The 17,439-nt window shown below is 45.1% G+C and overlaps 1 protein-coding gene across 1 annotated transcript in view; it reads right to left on the bottom strand.

The window, feature by feature from the left end:
• The window catches only part of cbl (Cbl proto-oncogene, E3 ubiquitin protein ligase), a 163,429-nt gene that overhangs the window by 44,358 nt on the left and 101,632 nt on the right, over positions 1-17,439 (bottom strand). The window contains exons 4-5 of the mRNA XM_038778675.1: positions 8,534-8,655; positions 667-804 (exon numbers count right to left, since the gene is read on the bottom strand). Coding sequence (XP_038634603.1) covers positions 667-804; positions 8,534-8,655 — 260 coding nt within the window. The remainder of the gene's footprint in view (positions 1-666; positions 805-8,533; positions 8,656-17,439) is intronic.

Below are 17,439 nucleotides of genomic sequence, written 5' to 3'. Positions count from 1 at the left end.
GTATGTTTCTCCTTTTCACTTCAGGAGTCTAGATGGCATATGCCGCCCAATTAGTAAAACAAACCGTTCTAATAATCCCAAGGCCTTCGAACCAGCTGAGTTCAGCCTCAAATTTTACTAACAATTTTTCACTCATCATATTAGCTTAAGCAATGTCCTTTGAATACTAGCTGAACATTACAGGCTTCATTGTGGCCACAAACTAATACAGCATTTCCACTCTTGCAGGTGGAAATAAGTAAGCCAAGAACATCCAAATCTTGGAATGCAAAATATAACATACATCAATGTTCATCATTGGTGTTTCCAATTGCCTAATCTTTCAACTTCAATGAGTTTTTGAAAAACATTGTCCAAAAACCACAAAAATGGTAAACACATTATTTTCCAAATTCTTATCAGCAATTAGTTGCAATATTCAAATTGCATCATTTATTGACACCTGTACAGTTAAAATAAGCTATATTCTACTACTCTTTACAACATTATGAAAATAAGGATTAATTGAACACAGGTCATAATTTATACGTAAATTGAGATATTTGAAGTGATTCAAGATTTTGAAACTTATTGTTAAACACAATCTAAAATGAAGTTAATATCTTGCTTAGATTAGAGAATTATTTTTTGTAATTTAACAGCACTAAAATAAGTTTGTGAACCTACAATCCTTCACGGAATCCATCGATGAGAGCCTGGAAGAGGGGCTTGTTGTGAGGAATTGTTTGGAGAATGTTGCCATCTGCAGTGACATAGCCGATCGCCCACTGGCCAAGTCTGGTGCAGCTCAGCCGGAATATGTAGCTGAAAGAAAAACACAGACAGGAAGTTAAATAATACAAATCAGAGCACAAAGACCCAAACAAATGGGAAGGTCAGATTTGGAAGTTCAATTTTTAAAATTCATTCACGAGATATGATCAATGGCATGGCCAACATTTGTTGCTCATCCTCACTGCCCTCAAGAAGGTGTTTGTGAGCTATTATCTTGAACTTCTACAGTCTGTGTGGTGAAGGTCCACCACAGTACAGTACTGCTGAGGAAGGAAATTCAAATTTTTTGACCCAGCGGCAGTTCCAAGTTAGGATGGTGTGCCTTGGAGGTGAACTTGCAGTTGATGGGTGTTGCTGCTGGTCTTGTCCTGCTAGGTCAGGCTTGTCCAACTCACAGGCCACATTTCAGCAGAGCAATGTTGGAAATACCATACGAATGGTCAGTGAGTTTGAGGATTTCTGCAAGAGCATTCTCCTCCAACAATAGTCTTATTTCTCTCCTACATTTGCTGTTGCTAGACGCACGTGCGCCTATCAGTAGCAAACATGGGGAAGGACCAAGCTGTGGTGGGAGAGGCAGGGTATGGCAGCACCTGTGAGGCTGTGGCGATGGGGACAGGGTCCAGAGCCTCCATTCACCCCCTCCTCCATTCAACTCCCCCCCTCCTCCATTCAACTCCCCCCCTCCTCCATTCAACTCCCCCCCCCTCCTCCATTCAACTCCCCCCCCCTCCTCCATTCAACTCCCCCCCCCCCCTCCTCCATTCAACTCCCCCCCCTCCTCCATTCAACTCCCCCCCCCTCTTCCATTCAACTCCCCCCCCTCCTCCATTCAACTCCCCCCCTCCTCCATTCAACTCCCCCCCCCTCCTCCATTCAACTCCCCCCCCTCCTCCATTCAACTCCCCCCCCCCCTCCTCCATTCAACTCCCCCCCCCCTCCTCCATTCAACTCCCCCCCCCCTCCTCCATTCAACTCCCCCCCCCCTCCTCCATTCAACTCCCCCCCCCTCCTCCATTCAACTCCCCCCCCCCCCCTCCTCCATTCAACTCCCCCCCCCTCCTCCATTCAACTCCCCCCCCCCTCCTCCATTCAACTCCCCCCCCCCTCCTCCATTCAACTCTTCTTCCCCCCCCCCCCCCCCCCCCCCCCCCCCCCCGCCGGCACAACAGACTAATAGGTACTCTCAACCACTCCCTTGTGAATACGAGTGAGTGAGCACCCAGAGACTGAGGTGAGTTGGACATGCATATTCTCACCCGTTCTCACTCTAATGGCCGTCTTTATTTATTACTCATTTTTATATTTGCCAATTTATCCTTTTTTTTGCTCAGCAAGTTGCTTCTTTTCATACATCAGCTTTTTAAACCTTGTACAGGCCTGCTTCCTGTGGCAAAAGTCATGGCAACACATATTGTGATCTATCATGGCACAAAAGTCTTTTTATCATTTTTAGAGAAGCTAGGTGGCACGTGACACAGTGGTTAGCACTGTTGCACATGCACTGAGGACGCGGGCCCACTGACCGTGTGAAGTTTGCACATTCTCCCCCTGTCTGCGTGGGTGTCACCCCCACAACCCAAAGATGTGCAGGTTAGGTGGATTGGCGACGCTAAATTGCCCCTTCATTGGAAAAATAAATAATTGGGTACTCTAAATTTATAAAAAACACAACAAAACATTTTTAGAGAAGCAAAGTGCTTTCGAATAATGATAGGATTAGATTCATCCACAGTATTTACAGATCAGTACAGGCCACTGCAGTGCACCCGTTGGACCTAGTGTGAAACACACAAAAAACTCATAACAATTTTTAACAAGAACAAAGAACAATATAGCACAGTAACAAGCCCTTCGGCCCTCCAAGCCTGTACCAGTCAGGAAACCAACCTTTGCCAAAACCCTCAGCACTTCCTTGTGCCGTATCCCTCTATACCCATCCTATCCGTTTGTCTGTCACGATGCCTTTTGAATGTTGTTAATGTATCGGCTTCGTTTGGGGGGGGGGGGGGGGGACTATGTGTTAATGGTGATTATGGGTGATTACGGATACCTTTTTGTTAGTTGTTAGTGTTAACATGCGGGCAGTTGTTTGGAGGTTGGTGGGAGGATGGGATTGTTGTTGTTGATATGGGGATTGGCATTATATTCGTTACTGCTTATTGTTTATTATTGGTGGGTACAAATTTGGGAGAAAATGTGAGAAAGGAGAATAAAAATATATATTTTGAAAAAATGTACTGCTTCTACAACTCCCCTGGCAACGCATTCCAGGCACTCACCACCCTCTGCATAAAAAACCTTCCTCGAACATCTCCCCTAAACTTTGCCCCACGGATCTTAAACCTGGTGACTGGCCACCCCCCTCCCCTAGGAAAGAGTGCCTGCCCATCCACTCTATCCATGCCCCTCATAATCCTGTAGCCCTCTTGAGAGCCGATCAAGGCAGGCCAGCAGTACGGTTCAATTCTCGTATCAGCCTCCCCGAACAGGCGCCGGAATGTGGCGATGAGGGGCTTTTCACAGTAACTTCATTTGAAGTCTACTTGTGACAATAAGCGATTTTCAATTTTTCATTTCATTTCTATCAGGTCGCCCCTCAACCCCCATCTTTCTAATGAAAACAGACCGAGTCTATTCAGCCTCTCCACATAGCTAACACCCTCCAGGCCAGGTAACATCCTGGTAAACCTCCTCTGCACCCTCTCCAAAGCCTCCTCATCCTTCTGGTAGTGTGGTGACCAGAATTGTGCCCAATATTCAAAGTGTGGCCTTACCAAGGGTCTATACAACTGCAGCATGACTTGCCAGTTTTTATACTCTATGCCCCATCCAATGAAGGCAAGCATTCCATATGCTTTCTTGACTACCTTGTCCACTTGTGTTGCCACATTCAAAGATCTATGGACCTGTACGCCCAGATCTCTCTGACTTTCTATATTCCCAAGAGTTTTACCATTTACGGTATATTTCCCCTCTATGTTACACCTACCAAAATGCATTACTTCACATTTGTCCGTATTAAACTCCATTTGCCATTTTTCTGCCCAAGTCTCCAACCTATCTATGTCCTGCTGTATCCTCTGACATCAACACTATCTGCCACTCAATCAAACTTGGTGCCATCCGCGAACTTACTAATCAGACTAGCTACATTTCCCTCCAAATCGTTTATGCAAACCATAAACAACAGAGGCCCAAACTTACATCCCTGTGGAATTCCATTAGTCACAACCTTCCATTCAGAAAAATACCCTTCTACTGCTGCCCTTTGCCTTGTGACCAGGCCAGTTCTGTATCCATCTTACCACCTCACCTCTGATCCCGTTTGACTTCACCTTTTGTACCAGTCTGCCATGAGGCACCTTGGCAAAGCCTTTAATGAAGTCCATCTAAACAACATCTACTGCCCTCCCCTCATCAATCATCTTTGTCACCTCCTCAAAAACCTCTCCTTCACAAACCATGCTGTCTATCGCTTCCGTGTGCATCTTTTTACAAATGGGTATAAATCCTGTCCCTGAGAGTTCTCTCCAATAATTTACCTACTACCGATGTGAGGCTCACCGGCCTATAGTTTCCAGGATTATCCCTACTGCCTTTCTTAAACAGCAGTACCACATTAGCTATTCTCCAGTCCTCTGGGATCTCACCTGTAGCCAATGAAGATAAAGATGTCAGTCAAGGCCCCAGCAATTTTCTCCCTGGTTTCCCTCAGTATTCTGGGATAAATCCCATCTGGCCCAGGAGACTTATCTACCTTAATATATTTTTAAAGACCCAATATCTGCTGCTTTTCGATGTTAACATGATCTAGACTGTTCTCACACACTCTCCAAGAATCAACTTCCCTTTCTTTAGTGAACACTGATGCAAAGTATTCATTTAGTACCTCATCCATTTCCTCTGGCTCAACACAGATTCCCCCCCATTGTCCTGGAGTAGTCCAATCCTTTCCCTGTCCACCCTCTTGCTTTTTACATGTGAATAAAAAGCTTTGGGATTCATCTTAATTCTACTTGCCAAGGACTTTCCATGACCCCCTCCAAGCCCTCTTAATTTCCCGCTTCAGTACCTCCCTACTTTTTTTTATACTCAAGGGTTTTGACTGTTCCCACCCTTCTAGACCGTAGAAAAGTCTTTTTCTTTTTGACGAGGTTCACAATATCTCTCGTTATCCGGGGCTCCCTAAACTTCCAATAATTATCCTTCGTTCTCTCAGGAACATTACTTTCCTGAATCCTAATCAACTGTTGCTCGAAAGACTCCCACATATCCAATGTTTATTATCCAACAGCCGCACCCAATCCAAATTCGTCAATTCCTGTCTAATGTTATCGTAATTTGCTGTTCCCTAGTTTAGCACCTTAACGTGAGGGTTACCCTCATCCCTGTCCAAAAGTACCCTAAGAGTTACGGAACTGTGGTCACTATTCCCAAAATGTTTCCCTATTGAAACCTCAACCAACTGTCCAGTAAGTTCTGAAATCCTGTCATGTGGGGACTATTCCTCCCTGGGTCACATTTTTCTCAGCGTTCCAAATTGAAAATATACACCACTGGTGTAAAGAAGCAACTGGTACAAAAGCAAGCAAGTTATGAACCTTTTGGAAACTCTAGTTTGGCTTCTAGTAGTGTGTCTAATTCTAGACACGGAATTTCTTGAAAAACTTTGAAGGCTTTAGAAAGAACACAGGAAAGATTTGTGAGAATGATTCTATAATTGAAGGGCTTCAGTTACATGGATGGATTGGAGAAGCTGGGACTGCTTTTCTCTAAAGATAAACGGTTGAGAGAAGATTTAATGGAAGGGTTCAAAATGATAAGGCATGTGGATAGAGTAAATAGAAAAAATGGTCTCACAGGGGGGAAGTGGGGGGCTCGGTGGAGGCCCCGCTGCGGGGGAAACACCGGTTTGTCCCAGGGAACATTGATGGCGGGTTCCTGGGGTGGCACAGGGCGGGCATAAGGAAGTTGGGAGACCTGTTCATTGACAGGAGGTTTGCGAGCCTGGGTGAGCTGGAGGAGAAGTTTGAGCTCCCCCCAGGGAATATGTTCAGGTACCTTCAGGTCAAGGAGCTTGCTAGGCAGCAGGTGGAGGGGTTCGGTTCGCTGCCCCCACGGGGGGTAAGGGATAGGGTGCTTTCGGGGTGTGGGTCGGGGATGGGAAGGTGTCTGACATCTACCAGGTGATGCAGGAGGTGGAGGAGGCGTCGGTAGAGGAGCTGAAGGCTAAGTGGAAGTGGAGCTGGGGGAGCAGATTGAGGAGGGGACATGGGCAGACGCCCTGGAGAGGGTGAACAACTCCTCTTCATGTGCGAGGCTTGGCCTCATCCAGTTCAAGGTACTGCACAGGGCTCATATGTCCGGGATGAGGATGAGCAGGTTTTTTGGGGGTGAGGACAGGTGCACTAGGTGTTCGGGGAGCCCAGCGAACCATGCCCATATGTTTTGGGCATGCCCGGCACTGGGGGAATTCTGGCAGGGGGTGGCAAGGACGGTGTCGAAGGTGGTAGGGTCCAGGGTCAAGCCAGGCTGGGGACTCATGATATTTGGGGTTGGGGTGGAGCCGGGAGTGCAGGAGGCGAAAGAGGCCGGTGTTTTGGCCTTTGTGTCCCTAGTAGCCCGACGGAGGATCTTGTTGCAATGGAAAGACGCAAGACCCCAAGCGTGGAGACCTGGATCAATGACATGGCGGGATTCATTAAGCTGGAGAAGGTCAAATTCGCCCTGAGGGGGTCGGTACAAGGGTTCTTTAGGCGGTGGCAGCCTTTCCTCGACTTTCAGGCTCAACGATAGGGAACTAGGTCAGCAGCAGCAGCAACCCGGGGGGGGAGGGGGGGTTTCCGGGGGGCACTGTTTATGTTAATTTAATTTATTGTTAATTTATTTTGTTGTTTATTGGGTTTGGGGGGGTGGGGGGTTCGTTATATGCGTTGTTGGGGGGGGGGGGGGGGGGGGGGGGGTTTCGTTATATGCGTTGTTACGGGTGCCGGGAGGTGTTTATTATTGTTATTATTATTATTGTTCTGTTGTTACACATTTTTCAAAAATCTCAATAAAAATTGTTTTTTTTTAAAACAAAAAGAAAAAATGGTCTCATTGGCAGAAGATCAAGAACAAAATGACACGAATAAAAGTGATGGAATCAATGGTGAAATGAGGAAAAGCATTTTTTCTGGAGTGGTAAGGATCTGGAGTGCACTGCTTAAGCGCATGGTAGAGGTAGATTCAATGGTTTCTTTCAGCCAGGACCAGCTGAACGTCACAGCCATACAGTGCAGAAAATGCCTTTCGGCCCACCGAATCTGCACCAACAATAACTACTCCTAATCTCGTGCTAATCCCATTTACCAGCATTTGTCCCATATTCTTGAACTTGATGGTGTTTCAATTGCTCATCCAAGTGCTTTTTAAAGGTTGTGAGGTTTCCAGACTCCACTACCTTCCCAGGCCGTGCATTCCAGATTCTCACCACCACTGACTAAACATTTGTTTTCTCAAATCGCCTCAATCTCCTGCCTCTCGCCCTAAAACTATGCCACAGCTGCTTCCTATTTACCCTGTCCATACTCCTCAATCTTATACACCTTAATCATATGCCCCCTCAACCTTCTGGCTCTAAAGACGACAATCCAAACCTATCCAGGCTCTACTTATAGCTCCATCCCAGACAACAATCATGGTGAATCTCCTCTGTACCCCCTCTAGTGCAATTACCTCCTTCCTATAGTGGGGTGACCAGAACTGCACACAGTACTCCAGCTGTGGCCAAACTAACATTCTGTACATCTCCAACATAACCTCCTTGCTCTTATATCCAATACCACGACTGACAACGGCAAGTGCCCCATCTGCCTTCTTGACTACCCTATTCACCTGCTCTGCCGCCTTTATGGATCTGTGAACAAGTATGAAATGAAAAATGAAAATCGCTTATTGTCACGAGTAGGCTTCAATTAAGTTACTGTCAAAAGCCCCTAGTCGCCACATTCCGGCACCTGTCCAGGGAGGCTGGTACGGGAAGTACCCCAAGTTCCTGAGTTTCCTAGAGTCTTGCCATTCATTACATACTCCCTTGTCTTGTTTCTTCTTCTGAAGTGCATCACCATACACTTATCAGGGTCAAATACCATCTGCCACTGCTCTGCCCATCTGACCAACCTATCGATAGCTTCCTTAGGTGAAGACCTCGAGCTTTTATCCTCTGTCCAGAAAGCATGCCCCTCGCCGGTCCAGTGTCTCCGCTGGTTGAAGGTAGGTGAAGGCCTCGAACATGTGCTTGCTTTTATCCTCTGTCCAGAAAGCATGCCCCTCGCCGGTCCTATGCTCTCCGCTGCCGAAGGTAGGTGAAGGCCTCAAGCCCCACGCTCTCTTTTATCCTCTGTCCCAAAAGAATGTCCCTCACAGCTCCGAAGCTCTCAGCTGCCTGAAGGTAGGTGTCCTTCGAGAATTTTTGATTGCTTTCAACTAACAATATCAATGAAAAATTCACCATGTAAAGAATATTAAATAGGATCCCACCATCCATCACTCTACACTTACCACACAAAAATGTATCTGAAGGAACATTTTTGCTTTGCCATGTTTTGATCTCTAATTTGGCTACAAGAAGCATAAATTACCCAAGGAAAATTGAGAGTTGTTAATGAAATCATGACATCCTGTCTCAGTCATGTGTGAAAGTCAATCTGGCTCTCATTCCCTCCTTCTATTTTACCACCCCACAAAATGATATTGCTGTTGTTAATGTCCTTACCTCCCAGGTTTGTGGATGAATTTCTGGAGTCTTGCTTTTACCTCATCATAAGTTAAGAAGGCCATGTATCCTGGGTGAGTGACAGCTAATGAGTTCCAGTTCCTGAGCAATGATGACCACGGCTGTGGAACAGAAACACATGGTGAGATAAGTACAGCTTATTTGTTATAACTTACAGTTAACTCTCTTCCACATACTCAAAATATATATCAACAAGATGCGAGTTGGCTGAAGAATTTTGTCAGATGGTGCTAATTATAAAGCTGTGCCTTGACCTACATTAACATCAATGGCTCAATTGACAAATCTCAATCACAGTGGAAAGAAAATCATACACAAGGATTCAGTTCCACAACCATCTAATTCTGCATATGATCATCCTATTTAGATACATTAAGAGGATAAATACTTTGTAGGAATAAAAAGAAAATTGTAGGGGAGGAGGAGCACTTTTTTTAAAGATACAACTAACTTTATTAGAACTAACTTTTCTAATGTTTTAGATGATTTTTAGGAATAAATTTTACTGCACAAATAGCACCAATTAGAACTTTCACTGACTCACAAATCAACCTACTCATGTGATATGACTCTCGATGACAGTCTTCATTTTGTATCCTCCATTTCCCACGCATTCTTCTCGCAATTAAAGATTGCCAAATTTACAAACATAGAACATACAATGCAGAAGGAGGCCATTCAGCCCATCGAGCTACACTGACCCACTTAAGCTCTCACTTCCGCCCTATCCCCGTAACCCAATAAACCCTTCTAAACTTTTTGGACACTAAGGGCAATTTAGCATGGCCAATCCACCTAACCTGCACGTCTTTGAACTATGGGAGGAAACCGGAGCACCCGGAGGAAACCCACGCAGACACGGGGAGAACGTGCAGACTCCGCACAGACAGCGACCCAGCAGGGAACAAACCTACCCAGTTTACACCAAACTATGAGAATTATTCTCCGATGGACTATCACCCACTGGGAAAGCAAGTTGAGGCCATCAAAACAAATTTCCTGCAGAACATTTACAGCCAGCTGAGACAGGAAAAACTTCAATTCCAAATTTTATCACCATTTGCGGCTTTATTAACTATCTGTTAACACCATTATACACACAATTCATAGTCCGGCTTCCAACTGTTAAACTTCTGCACAAAGCAATAATGTTTTTTTCAAAATTTAGAGCAGCCAATTATGTTTATTTCCAATTAAGGGGCAATTTAGTGTGGCCAATTGAGCTACCCCATATATCCTTTTGAGTTGTGGGGATAGGACCCACGCAGACACAGGGAGAATGTACAAACCCCACACGGACAGTGACCCGGGGCCGGGATCGAACCCTGGTCCTCGGCATAGTGAGGCAGCAGCGTTAACCACTGCGTCGCCGTGCTGCCCACATGAAAGCAATCAAGGCGGCTGGATTCTAACTTGTGTGTTTGTGGTCAAAAGTTGATGTTCCAACTAGGCTCATGGTGCCTAACCCTGCCTAACACCTTCCCTACTTCTGTTTGACAGTCTGTGAATAACATGGTTTTATTTCAACAATATACCATTATTATATTGTTTCAGTAGTTTTGTGTCAGACTTTAAACAGTTTCCACTTATCCATTGCAAACGGCAGTTGTGTTGCAATGTATTTACAGTTAAAGGTTTTCAAAACAACTATTATGATGGGGGTGGATTTTAATTTCAATTAATAAATCTGTAATACATGCTGGTTCCAGTAAACCTGACCCCAAAACTATCAATTGACTCATCTGGTTCACTAATGTCATTTAGGGAAGCAAATCTGCCATCCTTAGATGGTTTGACCCACATGTGACTCCAGACCAACAGTAACATGACTGACTCCTGCAGTGGCTGCTCAGTTCAAGGGCAATGGGTATGGGCAACAAATGCTGGCGTTGCCAGCAAGGCCCACGTCCAGTGGAAAAATTAAACATGTTGCAAGCTGCACAAGGTCTTCCTTTTTCTGTTGAAATAGCTGGACAGGAAGTGTGTGTTTAACACTACCCAGCCTCACCCAACTAACTTCTTGGAGGTTAGGGTGGAACTAGTTTTGCGGAGAAATTAAGTCAATTTTTGAGGTCAATGATCACGTTACAAAGCAGACATTTCCATATTTACTAGATCGTTTTAAACTTTGCCAATAAAAATGGATCAATCCATTCAACAAACAACAATTTAAAAAATTTAGAACTCCTAAATCTAATGTCAGCTAAAACTGCTCTTGGAATTACTAATTTTGAATAAGAAATAGTTTCTTTTATTTCATTATTTTTGGTTTGTGGACCCATATTCAGAATGCATCTTCACTCCCCAGGGCAGCACAGTGGTTAGCACTGCTGTCTCACAGCAGCAGGGACCCGGGTTCAATTGCCCTTGGTGTCCAAAAAAAAGGTTAGGAGGGGTTACTGGGTTGTGGGCATAGGGTGAAAGTGTGATGGTCTTTCCAAGGGTTGGTGCAGACTCGATGGGCCAAATGGCCTCCTCCTGCACTGTACATTCTAAACACTTCTGCCAATTTCTCTGAGAAAGCATCATAGAATCCCTACCGTGCAGGAGGCCTTTGGCCCGTCGAGTCTGCACTGACCTTTCGAATGAGCACTCAGCCCATTTATGAGTGACCACCCCGCCCTATCTCCGTGATCTCATAACCCAGCCTGCACATCCCTGGACACCAAGAGGTAATTTAGCACAGCCAGTTCACCTAACCAGCACACCTTTGGACTGTGGGAAGAAACTGGAGCACCCGGAGCAAACCCACGCAGACACGGGAAGAACGTGCAGACTCCGCACAGACAGTGACCCAGCGGGGAATTGAACCTGGGACCCTGGAGCTGTGAAGTCACAGTGCTAACCAGTGTGCTACCGTGCTGCTCCAAGGTTTAGACCTTGGGAGTGAAAGGAACAGCCTCTCCCTCTCGTTGCCTAAATAAAGAACTGCTTTATTGTTCCAAAACTAGCGAGTGCCTGGCACATCTTTGCTGTCAACTTGAAATGAGCCTGAACCCACAGAAAAAGTAGACAATCCTGCCGCAGAAAACAATCTCAAGCCTAGAAGGAAGTTATACAGGAACGAAAGCTGAACCTCAGAAAGTGCATCAAAAATCCTTTAATTCATATTTTCTTTATTGACAGTGCATGTGAGTGAGCGTGCGTCCGTGCGAGTGAGTGAATGCATCAGTGTGTGCGTGCGAGTGCATCAGTGTGTGCGTGCGAGTGAGTGCATCAGTGTGTGCGTGCGAGTGAGTGCATCAGTGTGTGCGTGCAAGTGAGTAAGCGTGCGTCCGTGCGAGTAAGTGAGTGCATCAGTGTGTGCGTGAGTGAGCGTGCGTCTGTGCGAGTGAGTGAGTGCATCAGTGTGTGCGTGCGAGTGAGTGCATCAGTGTGTGAGTGAGTGCATCAGTGTGTGCGCGAGTGGGTGAGTGCATCAGTGTGCGCGTGCGAGTGAGTGAGTGCATCAGCGTGTGAGTGAGCGAGTGAGAGTGAGTGAGTGAGTTCAGTGCAAGGGTTTTAAAAAAGGTACTTGTGTACAGCAGACAATGGTCAAGTATTGCAAGAAAGGCTGGAACGAGACTGCAATTCTAAAACCATCAGCCTATAAATGAGAAGCCTTGATGTGGAGATGCCGGCGTTGGACTGGGGTGAGCACAGTAACGAGTCTTACAACACCAGGATGAAGTCCAACAGGTTTCTTTCAAACACTAGCTTTCGGAGCACTGCTCCTTCCTCAGGTGAATGAAGTATAATGTTCCAGAAACATATATATATAGACAAATTCAAAGATGCCAGACAATACTTAGAATGCGAGCATTTGCAGGTAACTAAGTCTTTGCAGATCCAGAGATAGGGGTAACCCCAGGTTAAAGAGGTGTGAATGGCTTGAGACAATTCACACTTCTAACCTGGGGGTTACCCTTACCTCTGGATCTGTAAAGACAATTACCTGCAAATGCTCGCATTCTAAGCATTGTCTGGCATCTTTGAATTTGTCTATATATATATGTTTCTGGAACATACCTCTTCATTCACCCGAGGAAGGAGCAGTGCTCCGAAAGCTAGTGTTTGAAAGAAACCTGTTGGACTTTAACCTACTGTTGATAATTTTCAATAGTATTAAACTTAAAATGGAGTACAATGCAACAATTATACAACCCACAGTTTGTGTCACAAGCGTTGGCAAAAGAAAGATGGACCCAAACAAAATCAAATCACTATGAACTCTAGTTTGCTTTACAAAATGCATACAGTTTATTGTCCAAACCTAATTGAATTATAGCTTATGACTCACTCCTAGCCATAATACAATCTGCTCTTGCAGCTTGAAGCCATTTTTACTTTGAAAATAGTTCGAACAAAGCAATTTAAATAAAGAGCACAGGCACTTTTTGCAAAATTCCATCTTGTGTGATGAGTGACCCAAGACAGTGGAATGGTCTCAACCTGCTCATGCTGAACTCAGTTTATCAGAATATTTTCAGGTCTTTCCACCCAACCCCATCACTTTTGTTTTGTCAACATTGACCAGGATAGTGTTTCTGGTGAACTCGATCAAGATGTTCTACCAACACCTGTAGCTCCTCCACTGAGCTAGCAAGCAGAATCAGCATATCAAAGGTATCCAACAAGTCCCTCTCTCGATCATTTCTGTTCGGATGTTGAATATGGTGAGAAGACACACCTCTGTCTAACAACCTTTTTGACTCAACTATTCTGAGAGGGTGCTGGCAACTTTGACTCCAGCTAATTTAGCTTGGCTTGGCTAGCAAATCAATTATGTGGTGAGCACCCCATGTCTAACATTGTGAACCCGAGTTTCTCACGTGAGAATTAAATATCTTCTGAAATTCAATTAAATACGTTATACTGGCTGCTGATGTTCTTGGACTTTCCACATTATGAATCTAAAGATTGGTGACTTGCAATCAAGCTGGCTTGTCCTCTGAACGTTCTCTCGTCTGCTTGGCTCACAATTGTCTTTTCCACCTGACATCTGTCACAGGCAAACTTTTCTCCATTACCTTAACTTCCTTCTCTATTGTCGTCCACTGGGCTCTGGCTTCATTTGCTCTACTTCTCCCCCCCTTCGAGGGAATATACCTAACTAACACTTCTTTGAAGGTAGCCCATTGTTCAGCTACCATTCAACGCCAGCTTTGTCTCCAATTAATTCAGCCCAGATCTTTTCTCATCTCATTGAAGTTGGCTTTCCCCCTGTTAATCATTCTTACTCTTGTTCCTTGTCCTTTTCCAAAGTCAGATAAATCTTATGATACAATGATCACTGTCCACTCAATGATCTCCTACGCATGCCTCATTTTCAAGAAACAGATCCAGCATAGCCTTCTCTGGACAGGAAACATACTGTCAAAAATTTTCTTGAATACACTTCAGGAACTCTTGACCCGCTCTGCTCTTTACACTACTGTTATAACTACTCTATAATTTTGCATCTCTCTGTAACTGCCTTTCGAGCCCCTGCGCCACTGTGGTATCCGCCTGGGAGTATGGAGTTGATGTGTCTCATGACCAACCTCTCGAACCTCAATGATAGGTGCCAAGGCTACCTGACGGTAGTCGGTGAGGCACATTTCCTGGTTCATTTTTTGGCACCAGTGTGATTGTGATCTTCTTATAGAATTTACAGTGCAGAAGGAGGCCATTCAGCCCATCGGGTCTGCACCGGCTCTTGGAAAGAGCACCCTACCCAAGCCCACACCTCCACCCTATCCCCATAACCTAGTAACCCCACCCAACACTAAGGGCAATTTTGGACACTGAGGGCGATTTAGCATGGCCAATCCACCTAACCTGCCCATCTTTGGACTGTGGTAGGAAACCAGAGCACCCGGAGGAAATCCACACAGACACAAGGAGAATGTGCAGACTCCACACAGACAGTGACTCAAGCCGGGAATCGAACCTGGGACCCTGGAGCTGTGAAGCAATTGTGCTAACCACAATGCTACCTTGCTGCCCGTAAAAGCAGGTGGGAACTTCGGAACAGGGGTACGGAGAGGCTGAAGATGTCTGCGAACACACCCACCAGCTGGCCCACACAGGGTCCGGGTGCACGACCAGGGACTCCGTCAGGACCCGTCGCTTTCCAAGTGTTCACTTTCAAGAAGGCCGATCTGACTTCAGAAGCTGCCTCGGAGGGTATAGGTGTGTCCGAGGCTGCTGGGGCAGTTGACAGCGGTTTGATGGTTTCCTACTCAAACTGAGCATCAGAAGCATTGAATTCATCGGAAAGGGGTGGGCTGGTGCCAGTGATTCGACTGTCTTTGCTTTGTAGACCATTTTGTTGTTTAAGCCTTGCCACAACCAATGAGTGAGGGTGGAGCAGGTGGAGAAAAAGTGGCCAGTAATAGGTGTGAGGTAGGAGAGATTGCACAAATGGGTTTAGGGCACAAGATAAAGGAAGTGCTAATGATATTGTTAAGCACTGCCAACTCGGTGCTGTACACCTCGGTTTTATGCGATTTTATGCCATAAAAAGAAACTCAAACTTCATATTATAACTTGATTCCCAAATTTTTGATTACTTTTTCATAAACTCAATTTTTAAGATGTGGAGAAACTGGCGTTGGATTGGGGTGGACACAGTAAGAAGTCTTACAATACCAGGTTTAAGCACTGCTTTCAGATTCTTGAACTATGACGCCGGTGTTCAGAAGCTGAAACAATTACTATATTTAGAATACTGATACTATGCCAGTTCTAAATTAAACCAATCCAAACCAAAAATGTCCTTATAAACACAAACCTCTCATTCCCCTCATACCTCAGCAAGTTTACTTTAGTGAGTTACTGAGCTGCACAGGCATGCATGGTCTCAGGTTCAACTCATGGTCAGTGATAATCTCACAACCCAGCCAGAGCAAAAGAGTCATCACTGGAAATTACAAACAGAAACAGGCCAGTCCAGCTCAAATAGTACATGTTAGTGTTCATCATCCACATGAGCAGTAATGCTAATCCCAGTTCTGAGTTGTTTTGTTGTCTAAGAAATTGTGAATGAAATTAATTAATGCGGAATTGTCAACAGACAGCCCCTCTCCTGACACTGTGAAGAAAGTAGCTGACATGTGCTGGGCAAAGAAACTTTTATTGAGAAACTCCTGCAGTAATATTCTTGGACTGGTCTCAACAATCACAATCATCTTCCTTTGTATCATGTATGGCTTCAACCACTGTTTGGTTTCTCCTTTGACCCAATGACCTCATTTTTGTTAAGTCTCCTTGACACTATACTTTATAAAATGCTGCCAGGCGGTTAAGGGCAGCTTTTGTCACCTTTCCTCTGGCATTCAGTTCTTGCATCCATGTCTAGACCAAGGCTTAAAGAAGTTTGGAGTCAAGTAGTTCTGGCAAAACCAGAACTGCATTAGTAAGCATGATATTTGGTGAGGACGACTCACTTGGCACAATTGATCAACTGTATTAACTTTTGGATAGGACTATAATTGGCTGTTAAATTAATCCTGTTTATGAATTGGGGAGGAAATGGACAACCTTTCTGCATTGCTGGCTAAATGTCAACACATAGCTGTGCTAAAACAATGACTGTTCGGAGAGCAACTGCTCCAGACCAGAGCCAGGAGGTTCCACCAATATTTATGCAAAATTCACCAGGGACCTCCTGTCAACAAAAAGCAGAGTAAGAAGTCTTACAACACCAGGTTAAAGTCCAACAGGTTTGTTTCAAACACTAGCATTCGGAGCACTGCTCCTTCCTCAGGTGAATGAAGTAGTATGTTCCAGAAACATATATAGACAAATTCAAAGATGCCAGACAATGTTTACCTGCAAATGCTCACGTTCAGCCGGTCAAGCGCGGAGAATCGTCCCGGGGGCCTGTTCCAACGGCCCCCAACTGACACCGCGTCGACCGCGTGCGACTGGCGGGTCCGCTGAGAATCACGGAAGTGCCGTTGCGCCTGATTTCCAGCGTGAACGGCTATTCTCCGCCCACACGCCGGATGCAATTCCAGCGCGGAGGGCCGGAGAATTCCACCCATGATCCTCTTCACTCTTTTCTTTGTATTGCAAGTGTACTGGCTTCTAAACAGTCACAGTGCTACTATCCATAACTACAACTTGGTTTATCTCATACTCTTTTCAGCCTCAGCTCTCCAACCATTTAAATGAGCTGACAGGAATAGATCAGAGGAATGATTTTGATGGGCTTGTTTAAGAAAATCACAAGTCACTTTCTCATTATTCTGACCCTGATGTATTATAATCTGGTCTGCCCTGCGTGTGTATATAATATATATATATTCACTTGGGATGTACGACTATCACTACAGAGATAAATATCCTCAAAACAATGGGTATGTCGATTTCAACTATTGCCCTCCAGATATACAAAGCTTGAACCTCTACCTTTTAATTAAACTCTTTGACACACTATCATTGCACCACGTTAGCCAGCGCAACAAATTAGTTTTTCTTATTTATAGTACTTGTTTCACGGGGGGAGGGAGGGAGAGGGGGTGCATGGTGGCACCGTGGTTAGCATTGCTGCCTCACAGCGCCAAGGACCCGGGTTCAATCTCAGCCCTGGGTCACTGTCCGTGTGGGGTTTGCATATTCTCCGTGTCTGCGTGGGTGTCAGCCCCACAACCCAAAAATATGCAGGGTAGGTAGAGGCCAGGCTAAATTGCCCCTTAATTGGAAAATATATAGTGCCTGTTTCATGATACTCAACACAAATCAACTTTCTGCACAATAAGAGCCATCAGTCTCTCCAATATGGAATGATCGCTTTAATCAGTTTATAGATTATTTTCCAAAATGAAGTTCCGAAGCAATGCCATCTTTAGCTGCCAAAATGCAGTCCAATGTAAACGAGATAATTTTATAGGAAAATACCTGCATTCAGTCTCTCAAGT

Source organism: Scyliorhinus canicula, chromosome 19 (assembly GCF_902713615.1).
Source record: "Scyliorhinus canicula chromosome 19, sScyCan1.1, whole genome shotgun sequence".
NCBI classification, from domain to species: domain Eukaryota; kingdom Metazoa; phylum Chordata; class Chondrichthyes; order Carcharhiniformes; family Scyliorhinidae; genus Scyliorhinus; species Scyliorhinus canicula.
This window is presented reverse-complemented; position numbering and strand designations above follow the sequence as displayed.